The sequence below is a fragment of the Maniola jurtina genome, chromosome Z (genome assembly GCF_905333055.1).
Source record: "Maniola jurtina chromosome Z, ilManJurt1.1, whole genome shotgun sequence".
Lineage (NCBI taxonomy): Eukaryota > Metazoa > Arthropoda > Insecta > Lepidoptera > Nymphalidae > Maniola > Maniola jurtina.
Genome location: NC_060058.1, coordinates 15,613,489 through 15,630,479, shown reverse-complemented (window position 1 = coordinate 15,630,479; position 16,991 = coordinate 15,613,489). Strand labels below are relative to the sequence as shown.

Here is a 16,991-nt window from a genome sequence, read left to right as displayed (position 1 = left end):
AATCGTGTTTCACAAAGTAACTATTGTAGAAATGGACCTATTTTCCTTTTTATTCTATGCCATAACAATTTATAAACGCCTTTAAAGCTAATTTCAGGCCAAACGTAACAAAAGAAAAAATTATTGGATCAACAGAGCTTTTTTTAGATTTAGCTGGCCGTCCTCTCTTTCTCTTCTCACCAACAGGTATATTCCTGGCTTCAAAAGGTGGTTCCACGTACTTCTGCCTTATTGCAGGGGGAGTAAATAAAGGGGACCGATTATCCGATATTAAGGGGACTGGACCCTTTCAAGTAAAGGTTTTTATATAAACCTGTGAGGATAATACTGCCATTGTCGCAATTAAAATACCATAAGCCTGCGTTGTCGTATTAGTTTACAAATTGCGAAAAACCAAATTAAATTTGAATTTCGCGGGCAGGCCCGTCCCATGCCTCATATTTTTAACCGACTTCCAAAAAAGGAGGAGGTTCTCAATTCGTCGGAATCTTTTTTTTACTTGGTGCTTAGTCTTAGGGTGTAAAAAATTATATGGTATATGTATTCTGTGACCCTTAATTAACACGTGCAAATTGCAATTTGCAAATCTAATTATCAGCAGTGATCCTTCTGTGAACTTTAGTTCCAAAGACTTTGTTTTAATAAAAATGAACCATAATTTTTATAAAATGTTGGAGTTGGAAGCTAGAGAATTCGGATCATGTTATCCTCCACTTTGTATGGACATGTGCCCCAAGGAAGAGATTACTGCGTACGTGTAACATTACTGATTTTATCAACTTTTTCGAGATTTAAAACTTCTATATCCATAGTAATATATAATTATATTTAAATAACTTTATTTAAATAACTGGCCTCGCGCACTGAGGGTTCCGTATTCGGGTATTTTTTCCAACATTTTACACGATAAATCAAAAACTATTTTACATAATAATAAATAAAAATCTGTTTTAGAATGTACAGGTAAAACCCTTTCATATGATACTCCACTTGGTATAGTTATCTAACTTTGAAAATTAAAACACATCTTAACTTTTTTTTCAATGATGTAACCACAAATTCGGGGTTTTCAGATTTATTCCTGTACTTGTGCTATAAGACCTACCTACCTACCAAATTTCATAATTCTAGGTCAACGCGAAGTACCCTATAGGTTTCTTGACAGACAAAGTGATCCTATAAGGGTTCCGTTTTTCCTTTTGAGGCACGGAACCCTAAAAATCGCCATGGGCGACCTCCCTAAGCAAAAGTATAAACTATTCTCTTTTTGGGTCGGGGGTTAAAAATTATACTAAGTGGTCATGAATGGGCATGGTGATTGAAATACTAGAAGATTGATTTTAAAATGTCTCCTATCTATTTTTAAGGCGAACAGCACAAGGACAAGTCCATCTACTTGAGGTAACACCAAAAGGCAAGAAGATGGTGAAGTGCCACGCCTGGACAGTAGCTTGTCCCACCGACCAGCCAAGGCAGTTGAGGCCTTTCAGGATACTCTATGAAACACTACACCATTTGTTATTGGAGTAAGTAATGGTTCAGTTATGTTTGTGTGTTTGACTGCTATCAAGTATTTGTGCTTAAACTAAGTTGCTGTTCATTTTCAGAGTACCAAAAAGACTTGACACAGATTTCAATCTTCAAATGTGGGACAGTAGTATTGTACCACACCGCAGAAAACTGCCAATTATGTATGACTTCCTGGACGACCGTCTGACAGCAATGAGACATGACATGATGAAACAGAGGATTCCAACGGAGAAGTTAGTCTTGTTGCTTGAACCTATGATAAGGTTCTATCTCTGTTTTGGTTACCGGTAGGTATGCCACAAAATTTATGAAAAGACTAGCTGATGGCCGCAGCTTCACCCGTGTGGATTCAGGGTCTGAAATCCTGTGGGAACTTTTGATTTCCCAGGACAAAAGTAGCCGTCCCCCGGGATGCAATGTGTTGCTGTACCACATAAAAACATTTAAACGGATGATCCTTTGAAAATCCTGAGGGATCAGGAGTTGGGTCCTCGAGGTCAACGACAAAGTCTTTACTTAGTACAGCCACCTTCAATATCAATCAATTTATAACCAACAGTTTCTAAATCCCATCAGTATTGATGGTGAGGTCCACTCCAGCATCAGGATTGAGGAGTTGGAATCCAATTTTTTATGAAAGAATGTCACAAAGTTCCTCTATCGATTTAAAAAAAAATTACGCAAACCGATTCAGAAATCTCGGAGATTTCGGTGTACATAGGTAGAAAAACACAACTCCCTTTTTGAAAGTCGGTTAAAAAAGTAGCCTATGCTACTCCCTGGTCAACCCTTTACTTGTCTATGAAAATCCCGTCAAAATCGGTTCAGCCGTTCCAAAGATTAGCCTTTTCAAACAGACAGACAGACAGATTCTTATATTTTTAATTTGATTTGACTTGCAACTCGCTCCAATTACTCAATAAACGTCATGTATTTTGATGGCCTCCCTAATGCAGTGGTAAGCGCTGTGGTCATATTAGTGGGAGGTTTGGAATTTTATAATTTGTAAATTTCTGGTGAACAGACCAGTGGTGGGCTTCGGCCGTGGCTAGTTACCACCAGATTGGCAAAGAAGTACCGCCAAACATTCCATTACGATGCCTTGTAGAAACCAAAGGAGTATAAATTTAATGTAAACTGCCACATCCTTTCTAGGTTAGCCTGCTTCCATCTCAGACTGCATCATCGCACCAGGTGAGATTGCAGTCAAGGGCTAACTTGTATATGAATAAAAAATTCTAATCTGGATATATATAAATATAGGGAAGGTATTCTGAACCAGTGGTAGATGTATTTGACAATTTAAAAGTACTGCAGCTTACAGACACTTCCCATAGTTTGGTTCACACTTTACTCTCAAACTGTGCCCAAAGAAGTTTAATCTTTTCTTGTCCAAAATAAAAATGCACCTTTCTTCTTTCAGTTTATGTACACGTCCACGAGACGAATTTGATCTGGAGCAAAACAAGAAAGTGTTTACAGATTGCTTACAATGGTGCCTTAATTGCTGTGATGTTCAGTACAAAAAAGACACCGGGCATATGGAACCAGCAATAAAAAAACACAATTCCAAGCAAGAACTGAAATTTGATGTACAGCTGATTGAAAGTCTAAATATAATATTTAATTTAGGCGATAATGCACCCTTGCATAGATATATGAGACTACCTGAATTCGTACGAAAGTAAGTAATAATTTACTATTCAAACTATGTTGTTATGAGCTTTTTACCGTGACACTAGCGGCTGTAGGAATCTTGCTGACGACGCACTGCACAACTCTTGACATCTATATTTAGCACATCAACAACAACAAGCCGCAACTGCGTTGTGGTTGCGGATTCGTCACACGTGGAAAAATCGGTTGAGTGCGATTCGGACTCGCACACGAAGGTCCGTAATCCGTAGATCGCACAAGAAATAACTATTTTTAAAATATATACAAGCTGATGTCCTTGACTTCGTTCGCGTGGATATAGGTTTTTTGAAAATCCCACGGGAACTCTTTGATTTTCCGGGATAAAAAGTTGCCTATGTGCTAATCCAGGGTATAATCTATCTCCATTCCAAATTTCAACCCAATCCGTTCAGTAGTTTTTGCGTGATTGAGTGACCAACATACAAACATCCACACTTTCACATATAATATTAAGTAGGATAAATTTTTTGGCAGGAGGCTTAGTAATACGGTTTTGTTGGTACCCTTCGGTTGTCACGTGCGTCGTGTATCTTGCAGCGTGGTAGCATTTTGTAATGTATTTTTTATAATGGATCACTTCCAGGTCGACCCCTGTGAAACTAGCGTACGACATAGCGATGGCAAACATAATGGGCAACTTTGTAAGAGTGATAGAACTGGGCAAAAAATTATGCCCGCTCACCTTCTACGCACTGATCTGGCAACTGCCGAAGATTCAAAGGTAAGCCATTTCATAAGGTTTGTGTCCCGTCACCACATGTTCTTGTCAAGACCAAGTTCTACATAATAATAAGCTGAACCATAATGCAATACCCTTACAAAATTTTTAATGTTAAAACGTCAATTACGCACTTCAATTGCAATTATTCATAACATAACACATTGACAATCGCTATCATCTCCGGGCCCTCTTCACACTAATATTATAAAGGAGAAAGTTTGTGTGTGTGTGTGTGTGTGTGTGTGTGTGCGTGCGTGCGTGCGTGCGTGCGTGCGTGCGTGCGTGCGTGCGTGCGTGCGTGCGTGCGTGCGTGCGTGCGTGTGTGTGTGTGTGTAGGCTGAAATTTAAAGTCGAGTAGTTTTTGCGTGAAACTGTTACAAACATACAGACACACAATTCCCTGTGAGAATGGTTTTAGCCATACACTACGCAGGTTTCCTCACAATATTTTACTTCACTGTTTAAGCATACTTAGTTATTACTTAAAACGCACATAACTCCGAAAAGTTAGAGGTGCGTGCCTGATCGAACCCCCGACGTCAGATTAGAAAACAGCCGTCCTAACCACCAGGCACAATACACACAACATATGCAATCATATGTGTAATGTACGTGGGCGGTCCCAAAATGAATTCGCCTGATATAGTTCTAAGCAACATATCGATACATGTTATGTTACATCGGACAGTACGTTTATCCTGTTACTTTATATACTAACATGCATCGACATGAAAAGCGTAGTCTCAGCTCAGCAGTGGTTTGAACATCAAGATTCGCGTGTTTTTTGGAAATGTCGAAAACCGAATATCGAAGCGTCACAAGTTTCTGTTTAAAGAAGACTTATCTCCCGCCCAAATAAAAGAATGATTAGATGATGTGTACAAGGAGTCTTTCCCCTCGTATAGCACAGTAAAAAACTGGGTGAAAGAGTTTCGCTTCGGGAGAGAAACGGTCGAAGACTTCGGCCATGACGGTCGACCGGTGGAAGTGCTCTCTCCTGAAACTATTGCTGTAATCGAAGAGGAGGTTTTAAGTGACCGACGTTTGAAGATTAGAGTAATTGCAGCTAGACTTAGGCTCTCTAAAAGTACCATCCATCGTGCAATCCATGACCATCTTCGTATGAAAAAAGTTAGTGCAAGATGAGTTCCGAAACTTCTTTCAGCTGTCCAAAGACAGGAGCGAGTGCGCTGTGCAGCCGAGTTTTTAGGTCTTTGTGACGAAAACCAAAGAATGTAATCGAGCGGCTAGTTACTGGTGATGAAACTATGGTCTTATATCATGATCCAGAAAGCAAGCGCGAGTCAATGGAATGGTGTTACAAGGGTGAAAAGCCATCTAGTAAGGCAAAGGTGCAAAAATCCAACAAAAATGTCTTGTGTACAATCTATTGGGATTTTCAAGGGATTTTGATGGTAGAATTTAAAAAACGTAATATAATCGTAAACGGCGAATATTATGCTTCATTACTATATAAACTGCGAGACACGATTAAGGAGAAGCGCAGAGGCAAGTTGTCTTAAAGCGTCCTGTTGCTCCACGACAACGCACCCGTTCACACTGCCGGTGTTCCGAAGGCTGCAGTTTGTGAATGCGGGTTCACGGAACTGGAACATCCACCGTATAGTCCAGGCCTGGCCCCATCAGACTATTATTTGTTCCCAAATTTAAAGCGGGGCTTAAGAGGAAGGAAATTTTCAAACGATGAAGAGTTGCAGGCGGCCGTTTTTAGTCATTTTGAAGACAAAGATTGAAGTCACTTTTATGAAGGTTTAGAGGTGTTAATTCTCAGATGTCAAAAGTGTGTTTATATTAGTGGAGATTACATATAAAAATAAAATTGGTTTCATTTCATTTTGTTGACTATTTCATAGCTAGGCCAATTCATTATGGGACCGCCTAGGTATATGCATACACCTTTCGCCTTTATAATATTAGTGTGATAGTGTGAAGTGCATATTTCAAACATTTGTTATCAGGCGAGGTCTAAAAGATCTGAGCCACGGATTCAGCCAACATGAGGCCATCTCCGGGCTAAAAGTGCAGGACTGGCTGTACTTCGGTAACTACGAGGATGTGAAGAGGACTTGTGCGTTCTATGGGCTACAGTTGTACCAGAAGTGCGGGGTTATCTTCAACGAGAAAAGATTCAATGAAGATGTACAGGTACAATATATGTTACTAGAGGATGCCCGCGGCTTCGCCCCTGTGGATTTCGATTTTTTTAATCCCGTAGGAACTTCAATTTTCCGGGATAAAAAGCCTATGTCCTTCTCCGGGATGTATCCCAAGTCTGTACCCATTAAAATCGGCTCAGTGGTGAGGCTGTGAAAACGTAGCAGACAGACAGACAGACACACTTTCGCATTTATAATATTAGTATGGATTTTTTAGGGTTCTGTACCTCAAAAGGGAAAAAGGATATCTTATAGGATCGCTTCATTGTCTGTTGTGTCTGTCCCATACGTGTAGTGTTTATAAGGTACTTTCCATTGACCTAGAATAGTTTTTGGCAGGTAGGTATTAGTACGCGACTGGTCGAGATGACAATCGGGTTGGGCGACCTGCACGCCCGCACAGCCCCCACGCTTGAATATTGGAGTTTGATTAGTAAAGTTAGAGAGTCATCCACGTTAGACGTCCACTGCTGGACATAGGTCTCTTATAGGGACTTCCCAGGGTGAGCCCGACTCATTTGATGTTGTCTGCGTACCTAGTTGGAGGTCTGCCAAGTCTTCAGGTGATCTTCTTGGAGGTCTTCAGTTGCATGGTCGACATTCCAGTATCTTTGGACCTCAATGTCAATCGGTTCTTCAAACTATCTATATATAGCGTGTGTACTATCCAACACCTAGTTTCTCTTTTCACCATAAGTTGCCTGGTGGAGATTGCTCTGAGCAATAAGGCCGCTTTTGCATATAATTGTTTTTAGTTTCTTTGTTTTGTCCATGTTTTGTCTCAGTTATTTCATGTTTTGTATGCAATGAAGTCTTCTATCGATTTATTTATCTGTTATACGAATATAAGAGAGAGAGAGAGAGAGAGATAGAGTAACAAAACCAATTTTCTTTTTTTTCAGGATGCGCCATTCTATTATTTCCCAACACAGATAGATACATTACCTGTGAAAATGGTCTTAACATACCAAGCTAGTTTTAAAGGATACGATAAGGTAGAATACGAATGGATACGATACAGTGATGTCTATAGTATTATAGAATAGAATTTGTTGTCTGCCTGTTTGTCTGTCTGCTGTCGTATCTGTCACAGATTGGCCCTGATAACTTAATGTAGACTTTTTGTTACGAGTTTACTTTTACGATAAAAAATTGAGAGGTTTAGTTAAAAAAAAATCGGCTAATTACGAAACCCGCTAAGGAAATCAAAACATAGGAAACTTCCCTTTAAGGGCGCGCTTTCATTTAAACCAAAAAGGCGAGTTTTCGAGCTCCAAATTAACCATCATAGGAAAGACTTCCACATAATTGAATAGGTACATGTTTAAAATAAATCACTCTTTCGTATTGACAGTTAATGTAACATTTTTGCGATAACTATTTATTTATTTTGTAGTGATCAATCTCCCGCGCTTAGTTTTATAATAATAAAAACAGTAACAGACCCAACTTTGAAGCCCTAAATCTGTCCTTATAAATCATCTGATTTACTGGAAAAAAATATTTAAATATTAGAAATATAGTCCTATTGACACATAATGAACTAAAATATGGATTTTTGATCACATTAATGAGTAAAAAAAAATAACTGTTGCCAAGTTGCCAAAAAATTATATGGCTAGTTTAACACGATTTTTTGTATTGAATAAAGCATAACTTCATTCAAAAATTTATGTGAAAATAAATTATGTTCTTTAAAGAATCTATTTATATGGAGTTTAATAATAAACATCACTCCAAATTGCAATAAGCAGCCACGCAATAAACAAAATAGTCTTTTTAAATATGATACATTAAAATAAACCAATTTTTCGTATTGACATTTAAACATGTATTCAATTATGTATGTGAAAGATTTTCCTATTGTGGTAAATAGGTAATTGGCAAAAATCAAAAAATTTAAGATTTCAAGTGCTAAACTTGAAATCTTAAATTTTTTGATTTTTGTGAGAGCGCGGCCTTAAGATGTAACCCTATCCACTTTTAATTTTTTATTTGCATAAAGGCCATTTTGAATTTTTTTAGTTAGTTATTATAGCGGCAGTAAAAATACACATTGACAGCTCTCTACCTGTTGTAGTTCATGAGATACGGCCCGCTGACAGACACGTAGACAAACTTAGTTCAAGTACAAAACTCTAAAAGTGAGCTAGATTACTGCATTTACAATTAATTAACTGGAGTTGACAAATAGGTAGATGTTAAGTTGATTTACTTGTGCATTATACTGCAGTTGCTTTACAGCATGCAGTTTTAGATTGAATTTCTGTGCATTACACTGCAATTGCAAATGTTTAAAATATTTATATAGAAATAAAATAAAACACAAAAAAAAAGTTTTAGAGGTAGGTTCCAGTATTACTTTGTTAAGCGAAAAGATAATTATTTACGTTTTTTGTTTCTTATATTTTGATATCCAGTGTTATATTTTGATATCCAATGTTGTTTAGTAAGTTGAAAAGATAAAAGTATCCTTTTAATAAGACTTTCTAAATTTTCATTCAAAAGTTATGATTAATTTTTGTACGTTTGCTTTATATTGTTATTATACTTAATTCCCTAAAAATAGGTAGATGTACGTTGATTTACTCGTGCATTCAATGCAGTTTCTATACAGCATGCTGTTTTAGATTGAGTTTCTGTGCATCACACTGCAATAGCAAATGTTAAAAATATTTATATAGAGAAGTGTTTTTGGCAATACTTAAAAAAACACAAAAAAAAAAAGTTTTAGAGGTATGTTCCAGTATTACTTTGTTAAGCAAAAAGATAATTATTTACGTTTTTTGTTTCTTATATTTTGATATCCAGTGTTATATTTTGATATCCAGTGTTGTTTAGTAAGTTGAAAAGATTTAAGACTTTCTAAATTTTCATTTAAAAATTATGATTAATTTTTGTACGTTTGAAATAGGTAGATGTTATTTTGATTTACTCGTACATAGCAGTTTGATAAGTTAATAGTATAAGGCCACAATTACACCTGTAAGTATTACTCAAGTAATTAATAGCTTACGTAATTAATTGACATTGATTGACAACAAATTTACTAAGGTAAATGTATTTATGACTGTTTACATTAGTGAATTCGTCGTAAGTTATTAATTTCTCATATAAGCTACTTACATGAGTAAAACTTACAGATATATCCGCGGCCTGAGAAGAAGGATCTCTTTTATTTTCTATATCGATTTTTTTCTTGAATAGGTATGATTAAAAATAAACATCTATGTTACGTTGATTGTGATAATATTGATAAGATAATAGAATAAGGCCGCGAGTACGTAAGTTTTAGTTTTAGTCACGTAAATAATTTTTTCAACTTACGCAACTTGTGAGAATATACTATAAACTACTTGTAATCAGGGGGCACGGCAGTGCTCCCGCCAAGACGAGCCAAACGGCGGCCGGGGCGGTACGTACCTTTTTCTCGAAGTGTTTCTCCGTATTTTCGAGCCGTCATAACTTCGGTCTGGATGACGCTAGAAAGGTTGGCTGTGGCTATTGTTTGAAATAAAATATATTTTTTGTACTTTATTATCTTTTGTTTCATTTATGTAAAACTAGAGGATGCCCGCGACTTCGACTTCGTACGCGTGGATTTGGTTTTTTAAAAAACTCCTGGGAACTCTTTGATTTTTGAACATCCCGTGGAAACTGTTTGGTTTTCCGGGATAAAAAGTTGTCTATGTCAATAACATGGACGCAAGCTACTTCGGTACCAAACATACAAATCGGTTGAGCGGATGGGTCTTTAGTAATCCCGTGGGAACTTTTTGATTTTCCGGAATAAAAAGTAGCCTATGTCCGTCCCCGGGATATAAGCTAACTCTGTACCAAATTTCGTCAGAATCGGTTACACTGTTGGGCCGTGAAAAGCTAGCAGACAAACAGACACACTTTCGCATTTATAATATTAGTATGGATATCGATACACAATTAGTACCTTAGTAATCTATATACAGTCCGACAAGGCTCATTATCTATCTATCATCTATCTCCATTCCAAATTTCAGCCAAATCCATTCAGTAGTTATTGCGTGAAAGAGTAACACACACACACACATACAAACTTTCGCCTTTATAATATTAGTGTGATATACACTATTTTCACAGACCAATAACATGCCTATTTTGACGGGACTTTCACAGACAAGTAGAGGATTAAGGGTCATGAGACCGGCCTGCCCGCGAAATTCAACTTTAATTTGGTTTTTCGCAATTTGTAAACTAAAATGACAACGTAGGCTTATGGTTATTTTATTTGCGACAATGGCAATATCATCCTCGCAGGTTTATATAAAAATCTTTACTTGAAAAGGTCCAGTTTAAGAAATAAATTAAAGTATCGACTATTCTCACAAATTAGTCGATACTTTAATTTATGAGTTGGTTGTCCCCCCGCCTCATACCCGCCCCGCCACCCGCGCTCACCCGCAGCGGGCAGCGGCAGTGTGCGGGGCGTCCCCACCCCGGTTGCCATTTCAACCTGTCGCGCACTATGGGTAGGCACAATATGCTTTTTAGGGTTCCGTACCCAAAGGGTAAAAACGGAGCCCTGTCTCTCCGTCTGTCTGTCTGTCAAGAAAACCTTAGGGTACTTCCCGTTCTCCTAGAATCATGAAATTGGCAGGTAGGTAAGTCTTATAGCACAAGTAAAGGAAAACCGTGAATTTGTGGTTATACATATGCATCGCAAAAAAAATCACAAGTGAAAAAAATTACAATTAAAAATTTATAACACCTCCTACAAGTGAAGGTAACTAGAAAAGCGCTGATAACTTTCAAACGGTTGAACTGATTTTCTTGGATTATAGCAAAGAACACTCTCGATCAAGCCACCTTTCAAACAAAAAACTACACTAAAATCGGTTCACTAGTTTAGGAGCTACGATGCCACAGACAGATACACAGATACACACGTCAAACTTATAACAGCCCTCTTTTTGGGTCGGGGGTTAAAAATATGTTCATGAACCAATAAATAAATATTTTCAATTTTCAAGGTAAGATAATAATACTAAATAATGGGATATTGAGAACTTTATCTTTACATTCTGAAACAGATAGCCAAAAGGAAGGGTTATAATTTTATTGTGTATAATGTTATATGTATGTATGTTTGTATCCAGTTTCTGTGTGTTCCACCGTAGTGCCTAAACTACTGGACCGATTTGGATGAATGAGGTGCCAATGGATTCGTTTTAAAGGTCCGAGTGACATGGCATGAAAACAATTTTTAACCAACTTCCAAAAAACGAGGAGGTTCTCAATTCGTCGGAATCTTTTTTTTTTAATGTATGTTCCCCGATTACTCAAAGACCCCTGGACCGATTTGGATTTTTTTTTTTGTTTGAAAATGTATACTGTGCAGGTGGTCTTGGTGAAGATCTGGTGAATATGTTCGGAGATGGAGAACAGAACTCCTCAATGGATAAAGCAAACTGCTCGCGATCAGTTTAATAGCTTAGTAAACAGTAGGGTTTTAACTAGGCATAGCATATTATAGTACAGTGGGGCCACTAAAAATTGTGAAATAAAAACTTTTCAAAAGAAAATAAAACCGACTTCAAAAACCACAAACACTAAAAAGTTAAAAATAATTTTTGTTTAGCTACACGTGTAATGTACCTAGGTATGAAGTCGCGCGAGCTTCACACTTGGATTTCTATATGCTCGCTCGACTTTTAGGAACTCTAATATTTATTATTTTGGAACAAACTTTCAATAGATTTCAAACTGTAAAGGTAAGTCTAAAATAGATTGTGGAATTATAAAGTGAAAAGCATGTTAAGAAATGAGTAGGTATAAATTGAGACTGCATTGTGCATCTTCGGTATTTTTTGTATCAATGCAAAGAATGCCTCCTTTCATCCCGGCTCCGACAAGTGCAAGCATCCCCCTCGGCCGCTCACCCCCGCTCCTCTTCCCCCGCTCCCCCTCCGCGCCCGAAGGCTTACCTGCGCGAGCGTCGATCCGCGGCGCAGCCTGAGAAAACCGCTACTGTGCTGTCATAGAGTAAACAAAACAGATGCGTCAATACATTACCGTTAATTTTTTTTTTCTCTCTCGTCTGGCATTTACAATGATTAGCCAATGTTAAGTTTGTAGTTATTTGTAACAAGTTAGCTAAACTATACAAGTATGGACCCCGTCTGTGCCGGCGCTCGCCGACATACGCACGGCACCCCCTTAGAGCGCTTTCCGGTCAGTTTTAACAAAAAAAAACACTCCAAAAAGTTGCAACACGCGCGCCAGCAAACGCCACCACAGACAAAGTCCTACCGTTAATTTGTGTCTGGTTTAGGGTTTCTTCTATCTTATAGGGTTCTTTCCGTCGATCTAGAATCAGGAGTTACTGAGGTACGCGGAGAGCACTGAATGAACAGGATCATTCAGTGCTCTCAGCGTAGATACATTCAAAATTTAAAATCTTTTATTGTGGCATTTGTTCGTCTTCAAGTATTTTGTCTCTTTGTGTTTGTATAATAATTCATCATTAATCATCTAGTTAGTGTAAGAGGCACTGCCGTTCCAATTAGATGTAAAATAAATAAATGAAATCTGACAGGTATCAATGTTTTATAACACAAGTAAAGGGGAAAATTTTAAAGAAGTGATACAGTGGTTACATTACAAAAAAAAATATTACATATTTCTTGTACGATAGCATAAAACCCATTGTGTGCAAATCCAACTTGCACTTGATCGGTTTTTATTCTACTCGATTATAAGTTAGCCCTTGACTGCGATTTCACGTGGTAAGTGATGATGCAGTTTAAGACGGAAGCGAGCTGACTTGGAAGAGATATTATGACAGTTTTATTGAACCCATACCTATTATAAGTTTTTACAGGGCATCGAAGTGGAAACTTAAATCGCCTGGCGGTACAGTTTTTCAGTCACTACGCACGTGTCGCGTGCGTAGTGATGCGCGTGAACCCATAGACGTAACTGCATGCATTACGTCTACGTGAACGTTCACGCCACGCAAGTAGTATGTCATGTTTCATACAGTTCCATACATTACAATGCAATGGTACGCGCTACGTCTACGCTTACGCAGCGTGTGTGAACGAGCTCTTACTCAGTAAGTATTATTTATTTAATGATGATAACGGTATTATGTATCTAATCTCCAATTAGAATGGGTTCCACGAATTCGCAGGATGTGTAATGTTGTAAAATACCTACTTTGTTTTTAAGAGATAACAATAAATCAGTAAAATTCATATTCGGAAATTACAATGAAAACAAGATAAAGTTAAACAGCACTAAAACCTGACCTGCCGATAGATAGCGCTAATTGTATTGTATTTATAGTAAAATTGTTTTTCTATCGCCCAGTGTATTTTAACAATCACACTAATATTATAAAGGCGAAAGTTTGTATGTGTGTGTGTGTGTGTGTGTGTGTGTGTGTGTGTATGTTTGTTACTCCTTCACGCAAAAACTACTGGACGGATTTGGCTGAAATTTGGAATGAAGATAGATAATATCCTGGATTAGCACATAGGCTACTTTTTATCCCGGAAAATCAAAGAGTTCCCACGGGATTTCGAAAAACCTTAATCCACGCGGGCGAAGTCGCGGGCATCGGCTAGTGTACTATATATTTATGAACTCAGAATATTCTATTCTTTCATTTGACGTCCCACTCGATACAATACCAAAAAAATTTTTTAGAGACTTCCACTTTTTTGGACGTAACATCCGTCGTGTTTATGTTTTCCTATAAAATGTAGCCTATGCTACCCAGGTCATTACAAACCGATTGGCACCTCATTCATCAAAAAAAAATTTGTACCACATCTATTGCTATCTATTCGATGTTCGCGAGTAGTAATCGGGTTTTAGTGCTGTTTAACTTCGTCTTCTGCGGCGAACGTCCAGCTAACTCAGTGTTCAACTCAAAATTAGCAACTGAGCTCATTGAACATTTATTTTAAATTAGCTGATGCCCACGACTTTGGACTTTGAATTTAGGTTTTTTGAAAATCCGTAAGAACTCTTCAATTTTCTGGATTAGTACATAGGTACCCTATGTACTAATCTAAGATATAATCTATCTCCATTCCAAATTTCAGCCAAATCGGTTCTGTTGTTTTAGACCTAATTTCACCATACTCTGTTGGTCAATTTTCCATCCTGTCAGGCCTATTTCACTCTTGGTAGGTACTTGCGGGACGTAAAGTACCTACAAAGCAGCGGCATGAATTTTTCAGGGCTGGCGCGTTCTAGACGAACGACGTACTTTAAGCCGTGACTAACTAGAAGACTATTTTAACATCGTTTTGATTATAATTATTATTGATAATAGCAAAAAGACCAAAAAATATTGCTACCATAATTGTTGTGTGGATTGATGCTTAATGAGCACAGAAAAAGATTCAAATTTATAAATCTTGTACGGATCCCTTCATGTGCGAGTCAGACTCGCACATGCCCGGTTTTTAAAAGTTATGTCAAATCAAAATTTGACATGAAATAGAACAAACAAAATGAAGAACAAGGCACTTTATTCCTTATTTCATCGGGTGAAAGTCGATTTCAATTTAATCGTATATCTTAGCAAGTGAAATATCATACGGCTATGTAAAATGGGTACATTTTTAAAGCAACGACATATTAGAAATATAGATATTTTGTTTTGGTCGTTTTAAACTGTGAGTGAATGCTTTGTGAGTCATTCAGATAATTTTTGATTTATTAATTTTCCGTCAAAAATATTTCATGGAACGTATATTAAAATAACATTTCTGTTATTTTTGAAGAGACATCAGCAAATGCCTTGTTTAGAATTGTTTGATGAAATTAGGCCTTAGCGTGAAAGAGTAACAAACATACACACACACATACATACACACAAACTTTCGCCTTTATAATATTAGTTGTGAAGTGTGATGTGAAGTGTGATTCATTGAAGGTTTTCAGTAAAAAATAATTTTCCAACCCTATCTGTCCAGTATTTTGAGCTGTGCGGCAGATTAGTCAGTCAGTCAGTAAATCAATCAGTCAGCTTTCTCTTGTATTCACTAAGTCAGTCAGTGAGTCAATCAGGCTTTTCCTTTTTTAGAAAAAGTCGTTGCTTATAGGTATAAAGCTGTTCTGAACGCGCCGCCTCTGTGACGTGCACTGTCTATGAGGATACAAAGCGGTGCGTACGCGCCGCGGATTCGAATCGTGCCTCTCTTTACTTTAAACGAATATCGCTTGCCAGTGAGTCGGACGTGCCGCTGTGGACCGGTCTCCAAATGTGCCTGTGCCGTGATCGTGCCGTTTTTAACTAGTATGTGCCGTTAAAGTGACTGTGTGACAATGATTGTGGCTATCCTGCTTTTGTTGGCGACCGCCGGCGCTGCCGAGTTCCAAGAAAGAGGTGAGACTTACAAACTTACAAAAAAAAAAACATCGTAAATCTTAATCTTTGCCTCGGATTCTGTATGTAACAGAACTGTCGCCTGTTGCGTACGAAACTGAAGTTGAACTACATAGTCCAAATTAATAAGGCTGTAACATTACGGCTTTGAAAGGCGGCAGAGCCAAAAAACGCTCGTAAAAACTAAAAACATCTTTAGTTCACGAATATTGAAGCAGTTTATATAATATTCTCATCATTCTTTCGTATGTCAATCCAATGTAAATTATCTAGTCAACATTTTAGATTTTAGCATTCCAACTTTGAATGGTGACAATGAAAAAGCTCTGAAAAACATCTTCAGTATCCAAACATTGTACCTACTTTACATTCTCAGGGTCTCTTCAGCTTTTCTCACTTGTGACTAATCTATGAACTTTACTTAAACTTAAAACTTTAAAAGCCCTTTTTAGTTTTTCAGGCTAGGGAGATAGTAGAGTCGCAAAAACTCGACTTCAAGGCATTACTTGAATTTTTAGAGGCAGTAGAGCCAAAAAGCTCATAAAATAAGTTAGTATTAAACTACTTATTCATTATTCTGAAGTAGAGTGAAATAAACTAAACTAAAAATACAAAATAAAGCTTTAGCATGCCGAAGAGATGGCCGTAGAGTCATTAACACATAACTAGATCACAGAATTGTAAAATCAAACCTGCTTGATGGTATTATTATTAAAACTTTGAATTACTTAACTAAAATTAATGAGGCTTTAGCCATTCCAAACTAAAAATAACTTGAATTTTACTGAGAGTTTAAGTTTTAATGCTAACCTTAACCTAACGTTAATCACTTGTTGTGCAGTTGTACCTTAGACGCTATAAACTTGGCTAAGTAGGTATAGGCACCTGCAGCTTTTCTATGTAAACAGGTATATAGATAGTTAGATACTCTATGTTAGGGTGAATATCGCAAGGTGTGTTAACTTGAAATGGCCTGGACATTGAGCTTAAGGGCAAGCTCGCACTGCGGATTTTCATCACGCGATTTTATCCGCAGAATTCTGTGACGTGGAAATTGTATGAAGCCGTCCGCGCGTATTTTTTTCCTAGTGCATGCTATGTAGAGTCTAGAATCTAGATCGTGCAATAGCGGCCTTATCAGGCGTCATAAAGGGATAGAATCTTTGAAACCTAGTAATTTCAGAGGCTTTTTTTTTTATAAAAGAATATTAGTCATGTTAAATGACTAATATTCCCCTTTCCTCTCCAACTAAGCGTCAGGCTTGTGCTAGGAGTAGGTACGACAATAGTGCAACGGGCCGGGTTTGAACCGTCGACCTTTCGGTTTTTAACCGACTTCCAAAAAAGGAGGAGGTTCTCAATTCGTCGGAATCTTTTTTTTTTTTTTTTTTTTTTTTTTTTTATTTTTTTTTATATTTTTTATGTATGTTCCCCGATTACTCAAAAACCCCTGGACCGATTTGGAAAATTTTTTTTTTGTTTGAAA

General features: G+C 37.4%; 2 protein-coding genes across 3 annotated transcripts in view; both read left to right on the top strand.

Moving 5' to 3' along the window:
* Positions 1–478: 478 nt before the first annotated feature.
* LOC123880703 lies at positions 479–7,805 on the top strand. Of its 2 annotated transcripts, none has more exons than XM_045928984.1 (7): positions 479–751; positions 1,368–1,526; positions 1,608–1,763; positions 2,954–3,214; positions 3,812–3,949; positions 5,929–6,115; positions 7,029–7,805. In XM_045928984.1, the coding sequence occupies exons 1-7, from the start codon at positions 648–650 to the stop codon at positions 7,170–7,172; spliced, it is 1,149 nt and encodes a 382-aa protein (XP_045784940.1). In that variant the 5' UTR covers positions 479–647; the 3' UTR covers positions 7,173–7,805. The 2 variants fall into 2 exon arrangements, with proteins under 2 accessions (XP_045784940.1, XP_045784939.1); XM_045928983.1 differs by having other exon boundaries at positions 1,608–1,817.
* A 7,510-nt stretch (positions 7,806–15,315) lies between these two features.
* The window catches only part of LOC123880685 (epidermal growth factor receptor), a 157,717-nt gene continuing 156,041 nt past the window's right edge, over positions 15,316–16,991 (top strand). Inside the window, exon 1 of the mRNA XM_045928939.1 lies at positions 15,316–15,505. Within this exon, the coding sequence (XP_045784895.1) occupies positions 15,445–15,505 (61 nt within the window). The 5' untranslated portion in view covers positions 15,316–15,444. The remainder of the gene's footprint in view (positions 15,506–16,991) is intronic.

What these genes read in the sequence shown, in the direction of transcription:
- LOC123880703 (XM_045928983.1), top strand. Translation starts at nt 648, where the DNA reads ATGAACCATAATTTTTATAAAATGTTGGAGTTGGAAGCTAGAGAATTC. An exon ending in CCCAAGGAAGAGATTACTGC is followed by an intron (nt 752 to 1,367) that starts GTACGTGTAACA and finishes TCTATTTTTAAG; the next exon opens with GCGAACAGCACAAGGACAAG. An exon ending in CTACACCATTTGTTATTGGA is followed by an intron (nt 1,527 to 1,607) that starts GTAAGTAATGGT and finishes GTTCATTTTCAG; the next exon opens with AGTACCAAAAAGACTTGACA.